Source organism: Neopsephotus bourkii, unplaced genomic scaffold (assembly GCF_033783945.1).
Source record: "Neopsephotus bourkii isolate Nb327-2 ecotype Australia unplaced genomic scaffold, CSIRO-AGI_Nbou_v1 NB_1634, whole genome shotgun sequence".
NCBI classification, from domain to species: Eukaryota; Metazoa; Chordata; class Aves; order Psittaciformes; family Psittacidae; genus Neopsephotus; species Neopsephotus bourkii.
In genome coordinates, this window is record NW_026902109.1 from 7,032,568 (window position 1) to 7,051,129 (window position 18,562).

General features: G+C 40.8%; 1 protein-coding gene across 2 annotated transcripts; it reads right to left on the reverse strand.

Annotated features, from left to right (window-relative positions):
* Positions 1-9,567: 9,567 nt before the first annotated feature.
* On the reverse strand, positions 9,568-18,356 carry CDK1 (cyclin dependent kinase 1). 2 transcript variants are annotated; one of them, XM_061374050.1, is made up of 8 exons: positions 18,250-18,356; positions 17,001-17,051; positions 15,456-15,612; positions 14,249-14,372; positions 13,721-13,891; positions 13,035-13,198; positions 12,764-12,905; positions 9,568-9,911 (listed from the first exon to the last, which is right to left on the reverse strand). In XM_061374050.1, exons 2-8 carry the CDS (start codon positions 17,035-17,037, stop codon positions 9,798-9,800), a joined length of 909 nt encoding a protein of 302 aa, XP_061230034.1. In that variant the 5' UTR covers positions 17,038-17,051; positions 18,250-18,356; the 3' UTR covers positions 9,568-9,797. The 2 variants fall into 2 exon arrangements, with proteins under 2 accessions (XP_061230034.1, XP_061230035.1); XM_061374051.1 differs by lacking the exon at positions 18,250-18,356 and adding an exon at positions 17,541-17,565.
* Positions 18,357-18,562: the final 206 nt, after the last annotated feature.

Here is an 18,562-nt window from a genome sequence, read left to right on the forward strand (position 1 = left end):
GGGAAATCTAGAGGTTAAGCATGCAGACTTGAAGAAATTCACTGCAAAACTGGCCACTCTGGAAATTTGATAGGGATTTGTGATACTGATTATGAGCCTGTTGTAGTTTAACTATTGACTGGCACTTCTGTGATAGTTGCTGTATTAAAAGCATAGTCATTCTGATCATTAGTTTCTGCATGAAATAGTTTTACAGAGGCTTTTGTGTGTTAGCCTAAGCAATTCTTCACTGAAGAAAGAAATCAGTATGTCGGTATGGACATCTCTGAAGTTAGCAAAATTTAACTACCCAGATGTTTCATGAAAGGCTTTCAATCCAGACAGTATTTTCAGCCTGGCTGCCTACCAGAAAATAAATACCCTTCAATTTTTCATGGAGCCAAGAGAGTCACAGTTTTTCTCCTCTTCCCTGCCCCCTGCAGTGGTTGTCAGTGCTGAGGTACCAGAGTGACACCTTGTGGTCAAGAGGAAGGCAAAACACAGAAACTTTAGGGATAATGAGAATTATCGTACTAAATTCACATCAGGACTCACTGCTGTCATGGTTTAAGCCCAGCCGGTAACTCAGAATCACACAGCCATTTGCTCACTTCCTCCTTCCGGGGAGGATGGGGAGGAGAATCAAAAGAATATAAACCCCACAGGTTGAGGTAAGCACAGTCCAGTAACTAAAGTATAATATAAAACTACTACAGGAAATAACAAGGAGAAAGAATATAAAACTAAAAAGGGAAAAGTTAAAAAAACCAACTTCCTCCCTGCTTCCTCCCAGCTTCCCGTGCCCCTCCTCACTGGCAGAGCATGAGACTGAGAAGTTCGTGATTGGAGTAAGCATTACTTAGTAACAACTAAAAAAATCAGTGTGTTATCAATCAGTGTTGTTCTCAGACTAAAGCCAAGACACAGCACTGCACCAGCTACTAAGAAGGAGAAAAAAAAAATTGTTACAGAGGAATCCAAGACAGTATCAACCCCTCATTCCATACGATTTACGTTATGCTCAGGTCCTACATTTTTCATATACCATCACTTTTTGTCTATATACATATATGTATGTGTGTATGTATATGTATACACAGACACAGGTATCATTCCTTAGTCCATGGACCATCCCTATAAAGTTCACTGAGTTCAGTCAGTCCATGATGTCAGCCTTCATCTCTTATAATATCTTTCTTATAATAAATTTCTTACAATTTCTTATCTTTCAGGGCAGGAGAGAGTAAGTTTAGTGTAGGATTGTTGCCTGCTGATGACACTGGGGAGCTTGCCTGGTTCCAAAGTTCATTCTTTGTTGGGATAATGATCAGAGGGAAGTCAGATTCAGTCAATGATGACCCGAGGGCAGTTCTGGGAGGCTCCTGCTGCTGCTGCCAGCTCTTCCCATGATTTTATTCTCTTCTGATGATCGTGACAGCACATATCTTCTTCTCAAAGCCTAGAGTGGCAGAGATGGACATCTAGCTGATGGGCTATAGAAGTGTTATATAGCAGGCAACAGCATATACTTGAGTTCATTTGCTATTTTCACCCAAAATTAAAGCCTCTTGAGGTACTCGTCAGACTTTGTGATCTTCCCAACTATAGCTGGCCTCAGATCCTCTATATGCCCAACTCCAAAAGCTGAGGGGTCAACGTGGAGTCTCCCCCGGAGCTTTCTGCCAGAGGCTCCAGGTAGGACCATTCTCCCCAGCTGCGGTGTACAGTACATTTTTTACATCTAGCCCAGTGCAGACTGGTCCAAGGGCTAATGCATGAACTATCTCGCTTTTAATTTGCTCAAAGGCTTTTTGTTGCCCAGGTCCCCATTTGAATTCATTTTTCTTCCAGGTCACATGATAGAGGGGACTTATAATCGAACTATAATTTGGGATGTGCATTCTACAGAACCCCACAATACCCAAGAAAGCTTGTGTTTCTTTCTTATTAGTTGGTGGAGACATTGCTGTTATCTTGTTGATGACATCTGTGGGGATCTGTCTACATCCATCTTGCCATTTTATTCCCCAAAAATTGAATCTCCTGTGCAGGTCCCTTGACCTTACTCCGTTTTATGTCAAAACCAGCTTTCAGCAGGATTTGGATTATTTTCCTCCCTTTCTCAAAGATTTCTTCTGCTGTATCGCCCCACACAATAACGTCATCAATGTATTGCAGGTGTTCTGGCGCTTGCCCCGTTCCAGTGCAGTCTGGATCAGTCCATGGCAGATGGTAGGTCTGTTTCCACCCCTGGGGCAGTCGGTTCCAAGTGTACTGGCCAACCCTCCAAGTAAAAGCGAACTGTGGCCTGCACTCTGCTGCCAAAGGAATTCAGAAAAATGCATTGGCAATATCAGTTGTGGCATACCACTTGGCTGCCTTTGACTCTAATTCATACTGAAGCTCTAGCATGTCCGGTACGGCAGCACTCAATGGTGGTGTGACTTCATTCAGGCCACGATAGTCTAAGTCTCCACCCTCCATTAGACTTTCACACTGGCCATATGGGGCTATTAAAGGGTGAGCGGGTCCTGCTGATCACTCCTTGGCTCTCCGGTCTACGGATCAGCTGATGGATAGGAATCAGGGAGTCTCAACTGGCACAATATTGCTGCCAGTGCACTCTTGTGGTTGTGACTGGCACTTGCTGTTCTTCGACCTTCAGCAACCGTGCAACAGAAGGATCCTCTGAGAGACCAGGCAAGGTGGACAGCTGCTTAATTTCCTCTGTCTCCAAAGCAGCAATACCAAAAGCCCATCGGTACCCTTTTGGGTCTTTGAAGTACCCTCTCCAGAGGCAGTCTATGCTGAGGATGCCTGGAGCCTCTGGACCAGTCACAATAGGGTGCGTTTGCCACTTCCTCCCAGTCAGGCTGATTTCAGGCTCCAATACAGACAACTCTTGGGATCCTCCTGTCACTCCAGAAATACAGATGGGTTCCACCCTCTGACAGCTTGATGGCATCAGGGTACACTGTGCACCGGTATCTACTAGAGCCTTATACTTCTGTGGGACTGATGTGCCAGGCCATCTGATCCACACAGTCGAGTAAACCCGATTGTTTACTGGAGCAGAGCTGCATCAGCTACTAGGAAGGAGAAAAAGAACTGTTACAGCTGAACCCAGGACAACTATGTCATAGCTAGTCTAAAATAATATTTCTTACAGCTCCATTGCTTTTATTTACATCCATTCCTGTATTAAGCCCCAAATTATGAGAAATAAAATGTATTAATTACTGATGCAAGGAAAAGTACCAGATTTCTGCAATGAGATTAGAAAAGAAAAAAATCCAACAAACTTCCCCAAATCTTTTTCAGCTTTTACTATTAAAATCATAATTATTTCTCAGAAAACTTTTAAGAAAGGCTTCCCCATAAGTCTTTTTCTCTTTGGGAACATGAAATAGTTGAAACTTTCTCACCCATCTGCCTAATTTAAATGTTCTACACCATTTCACTTCTTTTATCCTTCTGCCTGTCAGCAGAGGATACCAAGCAACTCCTAACTTCCCAGCAAGTCCGTAGTCCCAGTATATCTCAGGATGAGATTCTGAGCTGGGTGAGGTAATTATTAGGAGCTGTTATTCCTCATCCTCAGATTATAGTTTAAAAATAAAATCAAGACAAATCTAATAGAATTCCTCCTCTGTTTTTGCAGCCAGTGAGTTAAAAGATATCTCATAAACACGTATATGCACTGGGGGGGGGGTGTGGGGGGTGTGAGAAATGGCAGGTGTCAGGCACGTTTGTAATACAATGTATGTTCAGAGTCCAGAGCAAACATGGTTCAGCAAACAGCTGTGAAATATTTACACTACTGTCCACAGTTTACACAGCAAGGGGTTGAAATGGAGCATAGACACTCAGGGGCTTCCTAACACTGAGTGATGAGTGACTGTTCTTCAGTAACACAAAAAAGGTCAAGGTCCTGTGGGGAGCAAAGATGACCTATGAAGGATACAAGGACACTTGGTCTATTTCCTGTGTTCCTTCAAGTAGTCAAATCCTTTCTGATCCCTCCAGGTCTCAAGACCTACTAGGTCACAGCAGTAAGCTCCTCACAGTGTGATCCATTACGAGAGCATACAGGGTGAAAAGGACTGACCTTTCCTTTTATCCCCCCATGCCACCAATTGGGAGCATTTTAGAACCTGATCTCTCCTGTCAAAACGTGACAACCTCAGGTATTAGATAACCCTCCTCACTGTCTTTAGTCCCCATTGGAAGCAAGACAGGCACAGCCAGCCCTTGGTTTGATTATGATGTTCTGCTTCTAATCAGTCAAAAGTGAAAAAGGTCTATCCCTGATGCCTGTTAAGTCAATAGATTCAGATAACAGAAGCACTGAAGGGGAGATGGAGGGAATAGCAGGGAGGACTTCTAATGATATAATTTTTTTTTGCTTTTAGGCGAAAATGACTCTCCTGAAAGTCCAACAATTGGCAGGAAAAGTGACAGCTAGTGGGTCTTGGATAAAGACAAGCAGTAAGTGCAGAGAAAATAGGGAAGCTGTTTTATCCCCACTGGGATTAGGAGGAGCTCATGGGGCATAGCTTGCTAAGCAAGTCAAAGCATGTGTACCCAGGACTAAGGATCCTTGCTGGAAATCACCAAGATCACAAATTTTTACTCTGCCATAGACACGTTGCCTTGCACATACTGGTTACTCTGCAGACTTTAGGCAGGACTTTTCACAAATTAATTCAATAGGTTACCACTTAAAATAGTTTGGGAACATATTTGCTAAACTACCCCCTCCAACAGTCTAGTCTAAACCCTACAGAGGTCAGCAGAAAGGCTTTTACTAAATTCGAAGTACTGAATATAACTAATCCTGTAAAGCCAGTAATTATGCCCAAAGGCAGAATACCTGTCACTTCAGCAACTAGAAGAGACCAGCTACCACTTCCAAGTCTTCTATTAAAGACAGCCAACCACCTATAGGCTGGCTATATATGTTTGAAATTAGTCAATTAATCAGCAGCAGCAGCAATAATAAACACTGCTATGGATTCAAACACAATGAGAATATATTGAAATAATCAGCAGATTATGCTCAAGTAAAATATGCCCAACAACAGAGGTGAACACCTGCTGACATCTACATGTGAAGAGACAATACAGGAACACACAGTGGGAACCAAACCAAGAGTCATTGACGCAGCAGATGCAAACCAGAGCAGCTGGTGGTAAAATCAATAGGAAGAGTTTATATTACCTCATAAACTGATGCAGCTCGTCAGAAAATAATGCAAGGAACGTGGTTGAGAATGGGTAATCAGGCTTAATGAAGTACGGCCTTTGTATTAGCATTTACTTATTCTGTCTTTACAAAGCTGATGCAAAATAAAATCAAAGAGCCAATAGCAGTGCTCTGTCTTCATGCAGGTCTGTAAACACCAAGCAGGAAATACTGATGCTCAAAACTGGCTATTCAGAAGTGTCACGGTTTAGACCCTGCCAAGCAGTCTCTCTCCCCCCCACCTTCTTTCCCTCCCCCCACTCCCAGAAGGATGGGGAGGAGAATCGAAAGAATGCAACTCCCACGGGTTGAGATAAGAACAGTCCAGTAACTAAGGTATAACACAAACCACTGCTGCTACTACCAGTAATAATGATCATAAGGGAAATAGCAAGGGAAGAGAATACAACACCTCACCACCTGCTGACGGATAATTCCCCCCCCAGCCCAACCGAGTACTGACCAATACCTAGTCCAACCCTGCAGTGTCCTAGCCCTTCCTGGTAACTCCCAGTTACATCCTGGGCATGACGTGCTGTGGTATGGAATACCTCTGGCTAGTTTGGGTCAGGTGTCCTGTCCCGACTTCCTCCCAGCTTCCCCTCCACTCTGGCAGAACACAAGACTCACCATGTCCTTGGTCAGACTAAACATTTGAGCAGTAACTAAAAACATCAGTGTTGTCAGCACTGTTCCCAGGCCGAAAGTAAAAAACACAGTGCTGCACCAGCTAAGGAGAAAAATGACTGCTACTGCTGAACCCAGGACAAGAAGTAACGCCAGATACTGATACAGGAATACTAGCAAGTTTTTGTTCATTTGCTGCAGAAGTTTAATTTGTTGCTTAAAAGTAATTTTAAGTGTAGCAAATATAAAACTGCAATCTGGCTGAATAGATATCTTTATGACTCTAGCAGCTACATTTCCCATCCTGTCTAAGCCAATGTAAGTCTTAGACCTACTGCATGCTTTAAAAGAGGAAGTAGCAAAAGAGCACTTGTAGTCACGTTCCAAGACAAGCAGGAGGTTTCTTAGGTAGTTCATAGAAGGGGAGGTTATTTACATGATCCTTTTTAGCAGTGTCAATAGTTTGACATCCCCTCCCTCCTGGAGAAAACAGATTATACAGATGCTGAAAAGAGATCTACACACAACAGTGAAAAGCTAGTCTAATCCTTTTTTAGCACAGTAAGAATTAGATCATTCATTTACCAGCTGCTGCAGGACCATCCCAGGTCAGTGCCTCATCAGCCCTGAAAAGCCTGGTGCCTCCCTGAGCTGCTCTAGTGATTTAGTTAATAGCAGTTTTAGTCTTCAGTCAGAAGACAACTTGTGCATAAGGGACATTTTCCAATTTTAATTGTTCAGAGGTATATTGCATTCTCCTTCATTTAATAAGATTTGTTTTAATCATTAGCTACCTTCCTTTTGTCACACGCATCATAATATTTTTCCCTCTGTCACTAACTGCAGGCAGTATAAAGCTGCAGGTAATGTTATTATTTCCTGGAAAACTGTCGTGTTCCAGTGGACTGTTTTGACACTTGCAGTAAATACACTCTTCTGGTTCTAGCAACTGCAGTTGCATTAAGCACTGAAATGCAACAGTTTTATTTGAGCTTTAGCAGCTCAGATTGATTAATACCCCTTCCCTAGTACTGACAGCCCTTTCCCAGTACTGACAAATCAGCCCTAGTTGTAAATTGGGTTATGACAGACAACACCTGAGGCTGATGTTATTAAAGCCTCTAGGTACAACTGTAATCCACCTAGTGAGGGACATGGATACAGGTTATAAGTTACCATGCTTAGCCTTACTCTTTCAGATCTGGGTAGGTAGATAGGTAAATTGTGGGTGGGGGTTGCTTTGTTTCTCTCCTTTAAACCAAGTATTACCAGATGGCTTAATAGAACCAACAGAGCAACTGGAACTTGCTGTTAAGTGGGCACTTCATAATCAAGTTACTCCTAGTCACTTCAGGAAAGTCACAATGTTTTCTATTTACAGCTAATCATTCTCTATCTGCAGCTATGAAAAGTATGCTGGCTATCACCTGGTGAGCCCATATCCAAATCCAGCTGTTTGTCTGGTACAGTTCTATTGTCTAAACATCCTAATAAAAAATTAGGAACCAGCAAAGCCAAGCACTACAGTGTCCTCAACTAAGGACAAGTGTGCTATAGCAATTCAACTCTCAATACACAATCAAAACACTATCAGTAAATAGAGCTGCCGATTATTACACAATGAGGTAAACCCCAGAAGTACAAGGCACCTCATGTTTCTACCAGTATAAAGGAGAGTTTCAGATGGCCAAAACCTGAGCATCACAAAGATGCACAGCTTGAACTTCCACATAGTAGATCTAGACAGCAGGGCAGTTACAAAGTATAGAGGTATATCTTTTGTTAAGTTATCTGTATCATTAATAATCTAGTACCATAATTCAGTATAATAGCTCATTCAGAGCTACAATGTTAGCTATAACACCACCAGCCATAAGAGTGTCTGGGTAAACAAGATAGATTAGACTTGCAGTAAACCACTGTTTAGGCAACATTCCTTAGAAATTCCAGTACTAAAGTCTTTTAGTTAAGATAGGCTGCATGCACTGTATCACATCAAACAGACACCAGTACTTCTGTGACAAAAATAGGGCTTTGCCAGTATTGCAAACTGCAAAAATTTGATTTTGCCTAGCTGAAGTTGTCTTTCACACACAAAGAACATAAGTTTGTCCACTATTAAGAGACAAATCAAATAACCCCAGTATTTGCTTGAGTGGATTAACATCAGATATTTAAAGTGGTTGCTAGCAGGTTCTCCTCTTTTTCTACACCAAGGTACCACCTAACACCAGCAATACTATCCCTTGAGCTGTAAGGATCATGTCAAGTTATTACATTCATAAGCAGATCTATTTCCAGTTTAATTTGTCTTGAAATTGCATCCTATCAATTGTTTAATCTCTATTCCAAAACAAGTGCCCACTTAACTGTTAGTACTAGTAAATAACTTAATTACAAATACTGCTAATAGAAAGGAGTCAGCCACAGCAATCTTCTTTCCCTCTGCCTTCAATTAAGTAGTAACTTTCTGTATAAGCAACTTCAAAAATAACTCTCCTACTTGGCTTTCAGCTGCTAAGTGATTACATTAAACTGACAGTATCCAAATACTTCTAGAGATTAAGAACCACTCTACAGAGAACAATGCTAACAACCCAAGTCATATTTACATCTAAAAATGCTACTCATTTACAAAAACTAGGTCTGACACTACTACTTTCAGCTACTTGTCAATAAGCAGCTGAAGGACAAGATGTCATCTCCATTGCTTTTGTTTCAAAATGTCACTCTTCAGCAGCTATCCGAAAGGGCTCTTATAAGCCTCACCATTTATGAAAAGTTCATTTTCTGTCATGTGCTTGATCTCAGAACTTAAAATATTTCCATTACTGTTCTATGCTTTGCAGCAAGCTTTGACCTCTAACTAGGAAGTAAAGCAGCATCACAGTGTTTAGATCCAGTAGCACAACAGAATTTGAAACCTGCTGTTACCAACGTGTTTGAAAGCCAAGAATAGAGGTAACAACTGGAAATCAAATAAGCAATCAATTATTAGTACATTATTTTGAATTTTGTTTCAACATTTTACAGTACCCCTACCCATAAAGAGAAATGCTGGGGAGCTTTAAAAAGCTCTTGCTTTAATCATAAGAGAGTCTCTAGCCATCTGACATCTCAGTCTATAATTACAATTCCTAGCAGTCAATTTAAGTCAATGCTTACTTGACTACTCCTGTATGAAGACAGACTAGTATTCAAATTCAAGCGTAATCCAGGGTGTTCTAACTTTAGCAAGAATCAGCATTATATCAGCACCTGGGAGGGGGCCTATTAAGCAGTTACACACTGGTATATAGGCTGTCCATGTAAAATTTAAGGTATAATACCTTGACTGGTCCAGAAGGTGGAACTATGCCAATTCACAAGTTAACATGCCAACATCTAGTTAAATTCTTGGGCCTTTAATATAACAGAAAAGCATACAGAGCAAGGATTTTTTCCAAATGCTTATTTGCAAATACCTTCAAGAAATTAAAGTTCAAAACTGGAACATCTACTTAGCTTTAGTAAGCTGCAGTTCTTCAGTTCAAAGTACCTTGATTTACATGTCCTTTGGTAAACTGATTGTCATGCTCAAGTAAAATCTTAACTGAAGGTATACTGAAACAACTGAAACTTCAGGGAAATTTCCTATTGTATATTCCTATCATATCAAGACCAGCAATTTAGTAGTTTAGGTCAGCCACAGTCTGGAAATGAGTTCAGTCCTTCACTGTATTTAAAGCTTTATTTATAGGAAGTTCACTGCATTAATGGCAGCAATATTTGCATTGTATTTGAACTCAGTACTAACAGGTTAATATTTACATGTAGGTAACATTGAAACCAAAACAAACTAAACACACAGCCACAGTTTTAGACAAACATAAAGTTACAGACAAACTTAATAGTAAAAGTAATCAAAATTATTTCACTGTGGTGGTTGATTTAGTCCAAAGGCCTATTATTTCTTAATCAGATGAGCAGGAAGAGTGGATTTGTCCAAGTCATCAAAATATGGATGGTTCAAGGCCATTTTGCCAGAAATTCTTTTTGCAGGATCATAAATTAACATTTTCTGGAAAAGAAAAGAAACAAATTTACTCCCTCATGAGGTGGTAATTTAAATCATGTTAAACAGGTAGCTATTTCACCATAGTAATAATCAGGCAGCCATAAAGATTATGTTTTCTCCTACATTCCATGATTTCTCATAGATGGAGAGGTTATTTCTACCTATCAGTAGTAGGTCAGTAGTAGCACATAGCATCTCAGAAAGTAAAGGAACATTTCTCCTCTTGTTCAATAGCCAAGTTCATGACAGTTCATGAATGTGTCAGTGGCCGTAATTAGTCTCAGCTTCTCAGTTAAGGGAAATAAATAAGCTTCAGGCTGTTAAAGCCCAAAATGCTTACAAGGGCAAGTGGTCATATGCTTGCTTCATTAAACTGACACTGAAGAAACCAATGTCAAATTGCTTCTACTCAGCTTGGTGCAGCAGTTCATAGTTAAAGTATGAGTGATCACTGTTTCAGAATCAAAAGAGGAAAGTATTACAAGCAGGCAAAACTGAATAAACACAGCATTTTAAAACCTTCAGTTTCCTTTCATAAATTACTTTAGCTGAAGACTTCAATAATAAAGTTTAGCTTTATATTATTAGAGCAAATAAAGGGGATGCTGTAGCCACTAAAATAGCACACTGGAACTTAATAAGGCTAGAGATTTTTCCTAGCAGTTAAATAATAATTAAAAAAAAAAAAAAAAAGAAAAACAACCTACAGTTCATATCATGCAACAAGGGCCCAAAAGAACATAGGAATGAAGCGTTTAGCAGTTTCGTACTACAGCAAAAACTGTCTCTGCAAAGTGCTTTTGCTTTTATTTCTCCTTCATAAAGGAAAAATGCACTTCAAATTCGCATAATCAAGGTTCTACCCTCTGCTTCTACCCCATGCCCACAACAAACATCTTCCAGACAAAAAAGTAAATAAAAAAAATCTTAACCTGTATTACCCTGCCCAGTAGGGTATTATCCTACTGGTCTTGACAGTTAACCATCTTAGACTTCACCCTACAGGAAGTCTTCCAAGTTGATTTAAATCACTGAATTTACATTTATATTCTCTGAGGTCCTGCCAAATGCAACACTGTCTCTAGATTTACCCTTGCATGTCCAATTTCATCTTAAGACAGGTTCCTATTAGCTATACCCCAGAACAACAGTATCCTATAGCCAATACTGATATCAAAAGTTCTCTTAAAATTGAGTCAGACAAGAAGGGGCAAATTTCTCTGAAAAGGGATGCTGCATATTGAAACTACAGTACCCCAGCTGACAGAGTAAGTGACCATTTCTTTTTTGAGCAGTCTGGAACTATTTGTCCTAGAACTTCGTGTCTGACATACCAAAGCTTTTGACAACAAACCATTAAGTGCTTTAAAATGCTGTGTTTGTGTTACAGAACAAAACATTCAGTTTTGTTGCGTTTAAAAGTTCTATTACTTCTTCAAACTTGAAAGTGCCATAGGAAACTTCAATAGATTCCAGATGCCTAAGAATTCAGTCATACCCATCACCAGCCATTAACAGGAACATAAAATTTCAACATTTATTAAGGTAAAACTGTAAAATTTTACAGAATTTAATATGGTTTGAGATTAGCATTTTGTTAACACCATTTACAGAACTACTGTTTTTCCTTTAGTAGCAGCATCCCAAAACATTGGTATTACACAATGAAGCCACATCTAAGCTCAGATGAGTACTTAACCAGTTACATGACTATCAAGAGTCACTTGCCTGTTCAGTTGATTTTAGTTTGTAAATACAATCAGTTACAATTCTACTTCAAAGTGATTTAATAATAATGCTGTCAATGGACACAGAAGAGGTATTCCCATCTTAAATCAGTTAACTCTGTAAGATGACACTGCTACAAGGTTCAGAGAGCTATCCAGGACAACTGTGTTTAAGAAATGTTCAGGTTTCTGTCTGAACTGTGGCACAGTTCTCACAAAGAAAACTTGTGAGAAATTGCAGTCATTTGAGCTTCTTGGGTACCACCACTTCATTCAAAGCATTTTGCCACAGACATGGCAATAAACTACTTTGACTGCTTAAAAACAAGAGCCGCCTACACAGGTTACTGCTGTACAAGATTCTCCTTGTATCAAGATGCCTCTGAAGTTTCAGCCTTCCTAAAGACTTCTAGAGCACCCTCTCCACAACCTCCTATGCAAGTCTGCATAAATGCAGCTTGAGGAAAGCCAAAGGATAAATCATGAAGGCACATTCTTATACTTCAGTGCATCTAAGATCACACCTAAGTTGTGATCTAATTAGGCCACAGCAGCGCCACATGAGCTGGGAGAGCATCAAATGAAAAAGCCTGATGAAGAGCTTGCCAAATGAAAGCTTAGTGGGACAGTTCAACTGCATGACCACAGAACTAAAGTAAACTCACACTAGACACAAAATATACCAACTAAAAAGTTAGTTTACCACAGCCAAAAATATTTAACTCAATTTAAAGGCAAGAGTAATCCCCATGCCTTATGGTAATCAGTGCTGACACCAGGAAGGTAATAGCTACGGTTTATGGGCAGGAGCCCTCACTTAAGCCTGTTTGTAAAATCTCATCCTCTTCACTTTCAAGTTGTACCTGGCTTACTAGAGTAAAAAAAATGAAAAAGAAAGAAAAAGAGAAAAAAATCTGATGAATAATTGCTTAGTGAGAATGGAAGTCTAATCGTTTCCTATTTATGAAAGTAGCGAGTGAATGTCAAACTGTCAGTTCTACAGGAACAACAGCCCATACCACTGAAGATAGTTAGATGATCTCTGTATCTTCATTCTAGAAAAGACTGATTTTATGTATTTTAGACCTGTTCAGTTTCTTAATGAGCAGCTTAAGACAGACAACTTACAGACAGCAGATCCAGTCCATCTTCGTCTAAGTTTTTGACATGTGTTCCAAGGCTGACAGGTTTCCATTTTGGGAATGTGTTTTTATAGTCTTGCAGGGATTCCACTTCAGGCCATACCTCATTATTGGGGGTGCCTAAAGCTCTACATAAGCATAAGCAACATGTTAAACAATTTAGCCTGAAATTTGTATGCACTACTATGGTTTTAATACCAACAGAGCACCATTGTGCAATTCTGCACAAGTCAGAAGAAAGGTTCAGCCTAACATACCTGAAGATTCTGAAGAGTTGGTCGATCTCCGAGTCCCCATGGAAAAGAGGCTTTTTAGTTGCCAGCTCAGCAAATATGGTACCTATGCTCCATATATCTACAGGAGTAGAGTAACGAGCAGATCCCAGCAACACCTCTGGAGACCGGTACCACAGTGTCACTACCTATTGAACAAGGAAACTTTTTATAAGAATCAGGCCATCTAATTGCACACACTACAGCTCATTCATTATTAAGCAGCATTCAAAGTTTTTTTGTTAAAGTAATAACTGGTCCTATAAGTTTTAGTAAAAACATTAGTTTCAAACTTCCATTAATAGACAAATATCTTAAAGTCCATTGCAGCAGTTTCTGCTGAAGGTGAAGCAGTTGCATACACTACCTTCCCAAAGAACAGGAAGCCTTTTGCACTTGGCCACTAAAACTCTCAGTAATTTGTGAGGTAAAAATGCCCTTACGAGACAGTAAGCAACAAGTTCTGGGCCATCTGATTCACTGTCAGGGTAATAGCAGAATTTGTGGTCTTTGGAACCTTAGAGTAGAGCAAACCACCATCAGGGAGATGGAAAGCCATGGAATAAAGCAAAACTGAGATACAGCTTTTTTTATACTGTTATTAGTTATGCAGTTATTATCAGGAACCTAGTAAGCATAGTCCAAATCACCATGAGGATGTTCCAACTCACTTCATGAGTGTATACCCGCACTGGAATTCCAAAGGCCCGAGCCAATCCGAAGTCTGCCAGTTTAACCACTCCTTTATCATCTATTAAGAGATTCTGAGGTTTTAAGTCTCTGTGCAGAACTCTTCTTGAATGGCAGAAGACAATACCTTGCAAGATTTGGTACAAGTAACTCTAGAAAGGATGAAAGAGAAAATGGAGTAACCTTTAGTACAAGGTAATGGTTCTACAAGCTAAAGCTGTTCCTTTACATTGTCCCTCTTCATAGTAGTAGGAAATAGAGATTCAAAGCACTGCAGATAAAGCCACACAAATTAATTCTTTGCTTAAGCTTAGTTCAAGGCAGTTTAGTTTCAGTAATTGTAAGAATTTGAAGCAGCATTTGAAATCAACTCACATTCATCTTACTATGCTTCTTTAACCTTTTATTTCATCTCAAAGAGTTAATTATACTGAAACTAAGAGCTGCTTATAGCTTTGTAGGTTATAGTTAGATTAATTTCTCTTAAATTAAGAAATTGTCCTCATTACCTTAACACGTGACCGATCCAAATATTGGCCTGATGGAATAGTATCCAAGTATTTCTTGAGATCCATGGAAAGAAATTCAAAGACAAGGTACAGTCTTGAATCCTGCATAAGAACATCCTGAAGACTAAAAATTGAGTATACAATCAACTCCATTGTAAAATGCATGGACTCACAGTTGCATTTCCCCTCTGAACAGGGATACAAGCTGACAATTCCAAGTTCCTATTATAAAAGTCTTTAGCTTTCAGCCTTAAAAAACTAACAGATTTGGTGAGCTATACTGTCTTCTGGAAAACCAAGTACATCTGAAATAGTATCAGACAAATAAAAACCTGAATGCTCCCTCTCAAACTTCTGCTCCCTCATGCCTAGTATAAGACACAAAGTCCGAGAAAAAACATTGTTGCCTTAAAAAAAATGACCCAGTGTTGGTGTTTACCTCTATTTGGAGCTGGCCTATTACAGTAGAGCCTGAATTACTAGGAGGGCTTAAGGAAATATTATAATAGGAACCTAGTAGACACAAAGATTTACACAGGTTTAAGTATTTCCTTCATTCTTAATAGACTACAATGGATCCTAAACACAAGCATACATACATTAAGACACTAGGTGGCTGGAACTTGTTCAGTTTTGAGGCACATTAGACAAAGTAATTTGCAGCACCAAAAGAATAAATATTTTGCAAGGAAGACAATAGCTGCAATCAATTCTACATGTCAAGTAGTCACTGGTGGAAGTTTCACCAATAGCTCAGATGTCAGCTACGACAGCATCCTAATGCAACATGTACGTCTCTGCAACAAAACAGCAGAGGTGATTTATGACAGAGGCTCAAGTAATAACACTAAAGTCAAATGGTCTATTCCAAGGTGGCAAATAAAACTGAGACCGAAGTAACAGCTTCAGCCAGTTTTCATGAGGGATACCATTTCCTCTCTGACAATAACCCTCAAAATAATCTACATAAAATAAAAAAAATTAACAAAAACTTTTAAATTCCTAGAATAGGGAATGACAGCATAAGGAAATCTCAGTTGGAAAACTGCCATAAACATGGGATTTGGGACTATAGCAATTTACTGCAAAGCAGACAGTGTATTAAACAGAGTAGCTATCACCTCACTGAATTGCAGAAAAATAATCTCTTATGTAAAGGGACCTAGTGCTCTTCAAAGAGTTTAGCTAAATACCAGTATATGCATACCAGACTATATTGGGATGATGCAGCTCTTTTAACAAAGAAATTTCTCGGATAGCAGTACTTGGAACACCTTCCTCCTCACTTTCTAGACGTATTTTCTTCATTGCAACCACTTGGCCTGTGATTTTGTGCCGACCTTTATACACAACACCATAGGTACCTGAACAAAACAGTGAAATGCATATAGGACATACCAGCTCCAGGTACAGATAAGTCATTGCAAATAAGAGTTGTTAACATAGGCAAGAGTCTTCGCAATTTAAGTCTCTGGCTTGATTAAGAACTACCATTTAGTTCTGGCAGTTGAACCAAGCAATAGTATCATTTAGTCATGCCACCCATGAACAGTATCCTTGTTAGGACAGGGTGCCTTGTAGCCCAATTGTGAAACTTGAATATTAGGAACATGCAGTTATAAAAATCAGATACTGTTTGAGTTTCAGGTTGATGAAATTTCAGGCAAGATCACTATACCTCTTCGTCCCCAAGGAGTTACGATTTTCCTATTGATACGTCATATGAAAATGGTAGCGGTTTAGCTACAAAAAACTTAGTGCTCCCTCTGCAGTCAGGGATCTAGCCATCCATTAGTCAAATCTATAGAAATACCTCTAAGCACAACCTTTACTGCAGGAGAGATAGTGCTGTAGGTCACAGCAGAAGCTAAAATTAGAACCAGTAGTAAATTACAAATCAACAACCTACTTTAATGATCAGTGTTATCATGAGGAATGACAACAGGAATAGAATTCTTAACAAACCAAGACAGCTTAAACATTCTCTTTTTACCATTCTTGAAGCATTTATCCCCAAGATTAAATTCAATCAATCTAGTTTCTTACAAGAAAGATCCTTGCACAAGGCTTTAGTTACAAAATTTGTTAATAGATCCAAGCCCGTACATTTTGTTATTACTTTTGAGGGTACCTTATCAGAGTAGCATACTACAAATTCTCCTAAAGCATTTTAAAAAGCAGACTTCAACATTTAACAAAGGCTGGATTCCCAGTGAAGGGGGTGTGTGTGTGTGTGTGTGTGTGTGTGTGTGTGACTAACCCCTGCATTGAAGGAGTGAATGGCACTTCTTAGTGCCATTTAGTAAATTAATTGTTAGAATTCACTTCTCCAAAGGTTTACAACCTGTTTTCCTTGACAAGCGCAGTAATGATGTCATCAGAGCAGCCTATCCTCAAACCACTACTCCCTACCAGCAGCTCCAAGCAAAATAAGCAAGGTTATACACAAAGGAATGGAGAGTCTTCCTAAGTTGAAAATCTAGTTTCAGGCCACAGAACATATTTTCTCTCCTTCTTGAGGGAAAATTACACCATTAGCCACCAAGATGAAGGCAGACACCTCTCAACAACTGATTGGTTGTTTCAAGTAGACCATATTCTCAGAAGAAAGGCAGTCTGAATGTTTTTATAGAGAGATAATTACTGCAGTAAATCACAAGTAGTTCCTCTAATAGTCAGCGCAGAGAGCTTCTGTGGCACTTGGTAACAATAATTAGGTGGAGCATTACAAGGCTCCATTCGGTGTACTTACCTTCTCCAATCTTCTCTATTTTTGTGTAATCATCCATTGTTGTGATTATCTCTGAAATGAACAAGAAAATAAGAAGAACCCATAAGCATGAACAGTTGCTGTCCTACCAAGTCACTGAAATTATGCCAAGTCTCTAGAAGCTACTTTTGTCTTACATAATTAAGAATCTAACATGGAAGACTTAATCACTCTCTTCAACAAACACAAGTTTTTATTCAGGATTCCAACTAGAAAAAAACTACATCGCAAAGTATAAGTGGACACAAAGAAGGTCCTTTTGCACAAAAAGCTCCTCCAAGCAGCTTAAAAAACCACCCGATTCATAAGTTTTATGTAGTTACTCATTAGAAGAAGTCTAATATCTAAAAATCACACGGCTTGATCTTAGCGACATAAAGGAACACCGGCCCCATGTTATTTGACAACTACATAGGAGAGAGTTACAAACTTAAAGGGGCATTAGCACCTCATGGGACTGGCACTTCACACCTTCAATGCCGCTTTTGACCACTTTCATTCAGCACAGCTGAGCTTTATTACCAGGCCCTGAAGCGTTACGAGGTAACGAGTAAATTTGTAGTTAAGTTTCCTACAGCTCCACAGGAGATTTCCGAGTCAGGCAGTCGCTAAGCAAGGGAGAGGGAAGCGAGCGCTCACCCCTAGCCCATTACTGCGAAAACGAGGTCAGGAGCACGTTCCCATAGTGGTCCAGCTCCTGTCCCATTGCCACAGCTCCTATCACCTCAAAACCGCTCCCGGTGCCTAGCCCAACAAAGACGGAAGCCCCAAGTACCGCTCGCGAAACGGCCACCCTGATTATCTTCCTCCCTTCCCACGTCTCAAGGGCGATCTTACCCCACTCGGGAAGGGATGGGAGCCGCAGCCTGCCCTAACGTACGGTCCCACTCGGAAGCGGGTACCCCGGCGCCGCCCAGCCGGCAGAACAAGGGCTAAGGACGGCAGAAGCGCTGTAAGGGCCTCCCTCACACCAGGCTGTCGGCCCCTCGCCCCGCTGCAGGGCCAGGATTCTAAGAAATCAGAGAGCACCAGGCCCAGCCCGCGACCCAACCTGAAAGGACGAGAACACCGCTACCACCACCCGAGCCGTTACGCGGCCGCGCGCACCAGCAGCAGCAGAGAAGCTACTACTCAGCTCCTTACGGGACCAGTGCCCGCCTCCCCGGGCTGGAGCCCCCTCACCTTTTACCGCAGGTGAGGAGGAGCCCCCCACCGCCCCAGTCCCTCTCACCTGAGGAGCCGCCGCCGTGCCTGCTCCCCGCCGCAAGGATATCCTGGGCTCGCTTAGGGGCGGGCACGAGGTATTCGAACTAGCCGCCGCAGTGCTCCGCCAATGACACCGAGCCGAGATGATTCAAAGCGACCAATCAGCGCGCACAGCTTTTGCGGCGCCAAAGCGAGGCGGAGAGGCGGTTTCTGCAACGATGGTGTGGGCGGGCGCGGCAAGCTGAGGATGCGCCGAGCGTCCGCTTGGTTCGTGGTCAGTGCGGGCGGGTGGCTCCGGGTAAGCTAAAGCCTTTTTGCCCAAGTGGCGAAAAGCAAGG

What these genes read in the sequence shown, in the direction of transcription:
- CDK1 (XM_061374050.1), bottom strand. Translation starts at nt 17,037, where the DNA reads ATGGATGATTACACAAAAATAGAGAAGATTGGAGAAG. An exon ending in AATAGAGAAGATTGGAGAAG is followed by an intron (nt 15,613 to 17,000) that starts GTAAGTACACCG and finishes TGTTTTGTTCAG; the next exon opens with GTACCTATGGTGTTGTGTAT. An exon ending in ATGGACTGGATCTGCTGTCT is followed by an intron (nt 9,912 to 12,763) that starts GTAAGTTGTCTG and finishes TTTCTTTTCCAG; the next exon opens with AAAATGTTAATTTATGATCC.